Source organism: Cottoperca gobio, unplaced genomic scaffold (assembly GCF_900634415.1).
Source record: "Cottoperca gobio unplaced genomic scaffold, fCotGob3.1 fCotGob3_469arrow_ctg1, whole genome shotgun sequence".
Lineage (NCBI taxonomy): Eukaryota > Metazoa > Chordata > Actinopteri > Perciformes > Bovichtidae > Cottoperca > Cottoperca gobio.
This window is the reverse complement of record NW_021167026.1, coordinates 12,501-18,806: the sequence shown is the minus strand read 5'-3', so window position 1 is coordinate 18,806 and position 6,306 is coordinate 12,501. Positions and strand designations below refer to the sequence as shown.

General features: G+C 45.3%; 1 protein-coding gene across 1 annotated transcript in view; it reads left to right on the top strand.

Moving 5' to 3' along the window:
- The first annotated feature begins 1,160 nt into the window (after positions 1–1,160).
- cavin4b (caveolae associated protein 4b) overlaps positions 1,161–6,306 on the top strand; it is a 5,399-nt gene continuing 253 nt past the window's right edge. The window contains exons 1-2 of the mRNA XM_029428121.1: positions 1,161–1,545; positions 5,134–6,306. The exon at positions 5,134–6,306 is cut by the window's right edge and continues 253 nt beyond it. Coding sequence (XP_029283981.1) covers positions 1,183–1,545; positions 5,134–5,706 — 936 coding nt within the window. The 5' untranslated portion in view covers positions 1,161–1,182 and the 3' untranslated portion in view covers positions 5,707–6,306. The remainder of the gene's footprint in view (positions 1,546–5,133) is intronic.

The window sequence follows — 6,306 nt, the reverse complement described above, 5'->3', positions numbered from 1 at the left end:
TCACCGCTCCACTAACGTGAGGCCTGTTTGTGGCAGGATGAGGTTCAATCTTTGTAAATGTGTTCTTTAATCTCTAATTATTTTCTGGTACATGTATACTTTAGTCCAGTTTCCCTTCTGCTCTCTAATTGTTTTGACTACAATGATCCTAAAACGCCGTTGTACAAACAGCTCAGGGAGAAGATGAAATACATTTATAATAAACACTTCTTTCAGTTTTAACTTCAGCCTGGCGACATCTCAATGTTTCAAAATCAGATTTGACTTTTTCTGATGGAATTAATGACAAATGGATTGAAGGTGTTTGCTTTGACTGAAAGTTTTCTTACCCAATCACAGTGAGTTGTGTTGGCTCCACCCCCAATCTGCCTAAATTCGGACGATCTCTCTAACGGAGATGGCAGTGAGTGTTAGCACCAGGAATTCTTTTTGGAAACTTAGAGGCTCATTTGGGGGCCTTGAGGGTGAAAGAGAAGTCTAAACCTGGAGGGAGGGCTTAAGACAGAACAAGTGAAAAGGTGACGGCTGATAGATAAGGGGGACGGGGGGGTTTCCATTCCTTTTAATACACTCATCTCCCAAAGAGGTGCAGGGAGTCACTTTACCCTCGCTGTATTTATAGCAGCAGAGAACACAGAGGAGCCAGGATCCATGTCCGTCTTTATCCCCGCGCTCATCAACACGACGTTCCCGTAATATCTCTCAGCTCTGACTGACAGGATGTTCTCAGGACCTTTTTATTTAACCAAGATCTCCACTTTAACATGTTTATTCTTACAGGCTGCTCCCTTTATAATCTACCACTACATTGTTAAAATTAAGGATTGTTAAAACTCACTGATACTCACCTCTCTTTTTTAGCTGGACCCTGCCCCCCCCCCCCGACCCCCCCCGCAGGGTAGAGTCAGTTGATCCGACCAGTTTCAGGGTCAACCTCCAGTGGCAGAGGGGTGATCCGGTACTCCTGTCATCCAACTTTCTCTCCCTCCAGAGGAGGTTTCCATTCCTCCTGCCTCTCTCTCTCTGATCCCGATGCCTCGACCCTCTTGCTTCTCTTTTACGCAGCTTTGATCGTCTTTTCTTTTCGCGGAGCTCCTCTTCGTCCAACCTGCTCTTCCTCATCCTTTCTTCCCTTCTACATTTGGATCACGGGGTTGATCAACCGAGAAATCAGCAACAAGTATGACAGACAAACCGGGCATGCCGACGGGTGGCGTAGACGACGCCGGGAGCATCATGGCGTTGCTGGAGCGCGTGGCCGGCCTCATGGACAGTGTCCAGACCACGCAGCAGCGCATGGAGGAGCGTCAGCTGGAGCTAGAGAACACCGTAAAGACCATCCAGACGGACATCGTCAAGCTGACCAGCGAACACGCCAACACCAGCTCCACCGTCGACCGGCTGCTGGAGAAAACGCGCAAGGTCAGCCGCCACGTAAAGGACGTTAGGGTGCGCGTGGAGAACCAGAACATCAGGGTGAAGAAGGTGGAGGCCACCCAGGGTGACCTCCTGGCCAAGAACAAGTTCAGGGTGGTCATTTATCAGGTAAGACTCACAGACGCTTCACTTTACAAACCTTTGAGGTTCTGATCAAATGCCTCTTGGGAATTAATCGAGTAAATCTTGTATTTGGGCCGAACTAAACTACAGGCTGTATAACTTCTAATGCTCTTAGGATTTCTAGCACAGGTACTCACAGGTCCACAAGGACTCTACAGGAAGTGGACCATGGTCCTGGTTGGGTCTCGGTTAGCGAGTGTGAAGATCTGTAACATCCAGAACCAGTGCATTAAGACGGTTTGTCACCAGGCTCACTATACGACTTCAATAACATAAATATAATTATCTGCTTTGTGGATGTTGCTGGTTTACAGAGTCGGTCTAAAATAAAATGCGTCCATTTCCCACAGAGCAGCAGAACTTGTAGTATTTAAGAAAAAGTCAAGGCAAACATTAACATAATATAATTACTCTAGAAACATGAAGAACCTTTCAGGAAGATGTTTCCTGCTGCGTGTCTGTTTCTATGACTACGCTGATATTAAAACCCAAAGGGATCTGCAGGACTGTGAATGATTCACATCGCTGAGTTCTTTCAACATGAACAAACTGTATTAGTCAACGGACATCTCACGTTCTAGGGGTTGAAATAGCAACACACACACACACACACACACACACAAACACACACACACACACACACACACACACACACACCCTTCACAGTTGGCAGCTGCCTGCGACGGTGACCTGGTTATTTTAGCTCAAGATAAACGTCAGTGTGCTGAAAGGTCAAACCACAGATCTGACGGCTCTCATTGATTATTTGGCCGTTAAAGTTTTAAAAAAACTAAATCCTCTAAACCCGGCAGGCGCATAAAATGGTTGGAATAATAATAATAATCTATAATATGAAAATAAGATTTTGGTAGATGTAAACATTACAGTTCACTGATGAGAAGACAACTCAGACTTCATCCTTTTTCTGACTCTTACTCTTTACTGTTAGCATTAGCATTCTAGCTGCACGTATCCTACCATGATAGCATTAGAATGTTAACATGCTAAATATCAGTTCTCTTATAAGCAACGTGCAAATTAGCGTGTAGCATGTTAACGAGGATTAAACGCAGGAATGTCTCTGTGGGGTGTGACTGTAACGTGCACTCTGTGAGGATCAGTGTCAGGTGACACGATGCAACCTCAGCTGCTGCATGTGAGGCTGCACACACACACACACACACACACACACACACACACACACACACACACACCTCTGAGTAAGATCTGTTGATAATATTTATATTTGATGTTATTAATATTATTTAAGCCTATTTGTTTATATAATATGAGCTTTTCATTTGCACCCAAAATGCTCAAAACTTTTATTTGTAAAAGCCAACGTTCATAATCCTCGACCGGATGGAGGAGGAAATAAAGGCACAGAGAAAACAAAACAAGTCCAAGAAATACTGATTTGTGCAGGACTAATGTAATAACAGATATGGAAGAGAATTGATGGATCTGTTTACTTGATAGATTACGGACACAGCAGATTAAGATCACCGACGACCTCCGCAGTCGTTACAGACGACTAGAGGTCCACAGGTGATACTATATCATCTGTAGATAAACTTCTCTCTCAGGCCTCCACCGTCAACAAAGGATCAAATAAAGTAAATGAAAACATCAGTTTACAAAGTCTCACATATAATAATCGAGTCTCTTTATTACTCACACAGCCGGGACATGTGCAACAACAAAAAGAAGTACACAAGTAACAAATAAAAAAACAGTTTATTAATATTAACACTCAAACTAAAAGCTAATCGGTGAGCAGAGCTGCTGTGACAACCTTCACCAGCAAGCTTCATTTCTCTCATTTCTCCAGTCGTGTGCTCAAACATGCATTTGACCTGAAACTGCACTTTATACACTTCAGTTTTAAACATGAAGGTTTTAGTGTTTGTGAAGCAGAGGAGACTTCTTCTGCACGAGTTGTGAGAGTTTTCTTCTTCTGTTTTCTCACGATGTGCGTCATTGAAGTAAAAATGATCTTTAAGAAATAACAGCTTTCATGAAATAAGAAGTTGTTGAGAGTAACGTGTGTTCAGGTAGCAGAGCTGCTGGACTGAGCCAGCCGAGTTATTCTGAGTGTGAACCTCCAGCTCCTAATATAGCGCTCTGCTCTCCCCAAACTTCTGTATCACAGCTGTAAAGGACTAAAAGTGAGATGAGAAGAAAAACAACAATCTCATGTGTGTGTTAAACATGGTTAGCCTAGCTTAGCATAGCGACTTGGGGAAACAGCTAGCATGACTCTGAAACTCACTGATCAGCACGTTAATGTGATGAAGATATTTCTTAGTGAACAGGCGTAAACACTCAAACGTGAATTAGACCGCGCTGCGTAGTTTGTTCAGACGTTAGCGCTCCAGGCTACACATGGCTGAATCCTCCAGTGAACAGAGAAGAAGAGGTTCGAACCGTCTACGAGAGGAAATAGTTCTTTAGTGTCAGCGAGTAGTGTCGTGTTTCACGCTGAAAAATACAAATACATTCGTAGAAACAGCTGTTCAATCACCTTAAACCAGCGTAAAAATGTTGTTTCATGGTATTTCAGCATTTCTAATACACTACTGCAAATAATACGTGAATGTAAACACGGCTATTGTCTTAATCCGGCACGTTTCGTCTGTCCGGCGCATTTAAACAAGCGTCACCTCGTTAGCAGACGCTCCCGCCGTGCGGCTCAGCTTTGACTGCATTCTGTAAAAGCTTTGGAAATGTCAGCCTCTCTATCGGGTGTCATATAGTGCCTATGATGCAAGTAATCAAACCGTTAGCATGCTACAGACAGGTTTGCTAACTAGCATGTATGTTTCATTCAACTTTAAGAGTTTCAAAAATATCTCATTTAGAAAATCAGTCAGTTTTCTTACATTTTCTCTGAAGTTGGTGGATAGTTTATAGTTTTAGGACCAGAAACATCAAATACGCCCGGTTCTCTTTACTTTTTTAATGCTTCTACTAGTTTTTGGGTGACTGTGATCACTGTGATTCATTGATGGTGAAGTGAATTACGTTTGCAGCTTCGTCCTAAACATTTCTGCTCCACACGGTGCTCAGTGTAACCTGAGCCTTCAGCTGCAGACTGATGCATGACGTGGTCTGAAGCGTAAAGTGATCCAGCTTTACTCCGTACGCCGCTGATATGTTTAGCTTCCTGCAGCCACGCTGAGCTGCAGAAACAGGTGCTGCGGTTTATTTCTGGAGGCAGGATCAGGACTGCATGACACACTTCAACCTGAGACGGATTTAAACCTGACATCAACAATTAAACTTCTGACTAAAAAGAGAAACAAGGGCGTCCCGGTAGCTCAACCGGTAGCACAGGCGTCCCATATACAAAAGCTGAGTCCTCGCCACAGCGGCCACTGGTTCTAGTCCGACTTGTGGCCAGTTGCTGTATGTCGTTCCCTCTCTCTCGCCCCCTTTCACAATCTGCACTTCTCTATCATAAAGGCATGAAAAGCCAGAAAATATAACTTTAAAAAAACAAAAAATAGGTTTTTATATGTAATGCACGCCGCGTTCCCGTCATGTAATCACACCTTTGTGTTCTCCTCTCAGGGCGACCAGGAGGTGAAGGCCGTGGCGCCCGGCAGCGAGCCTGCAGAACCCAGCACCAGCACCGACGCCAAAGCCGAGGTGGAGCCGGACAAGTTTGATCTCCCTCCGGAGTCGGACGAAGAGTACATGGTGGTGGAGGAGGCGGAGTCCTCAGCGGCCGGCCGCATGAAGAAGACGGGGCTGACGCGCATCGAGAGCTTCAAGGCCACCTTCTCCAAGGAGAACATGAGCAAGACCCGCGAGAACCTGGGCACCAAGGTCAACAAGTTCGGAGAGCGCATCGTGACGGCCGAGAGGCGCGAGAAGATCCGCCAGTCCGGCGAGAGACTGAAGCAGTCGGGCGAGAGGCTGAAGGACACCATCAGCAAGAGCGTCCCCGCCAAGCTCAACCTGAAGAAGGAGAGGACTGTGGCGGAGGGCCAGGAGGGGGCCGAGGGCACCGCGGAGGGGGCCACGCCCGTCCCTCCTCCCAAGGGCCGCAAAGGCAGCCCAGACGCCGCCAAGGAGGCCGAAGATGAGGGCAAAGCGGAGGAATCAGAGGTGCCAATGTACGACATGAAGCAGCTATCGTAAACTGGGACAATGACGAGATCTTTGGACCACGCAGACGGAGGGAGACAAGTTTCTAAAGTGCAAGAGTGCAAATAAGGAAGATTAACATTTGTTTGAAGGGAAGCAGGCCGCTCACAGATCTGACGGAACATCAGCAGATTTATATATCGGCTTCTTTTGTTTTGTGTTCAATAAACACTGACTTTGGGAAATAAATGAACAAAAGTGTTCAGAGTTCACAAAACTTTCCCAGCATCACAACGCTGCTGTTCACGTGGTTTGCATGTCGGAGAAGTTGAAATGTTGGAGGATAAAACTGTAACGGGGTCCTGGTATGTTCGGTGGCTTTGCACTCAGTGAAGGTGAAATGATTAAAAGGTTGAATTGAAAGAACGTATTCATGTTTGGAGGCCATGACGAGAGGCTGATGGTACAAGAATTTGGACCTTTTGATTCAAGTCCTGGTCCTGGCTCTGGTTCTGGTCCTGGTTCTGGACCGGAGACACTCAGGCTTCAACTCACGATCATTTTTAATATCTATTTCTTAATAAATGGTTATAAAATGTAAGTAGAATAGTGAATGTCCGTCAAACGTGTCCAAAGTCTTTAAATGTCCAAATA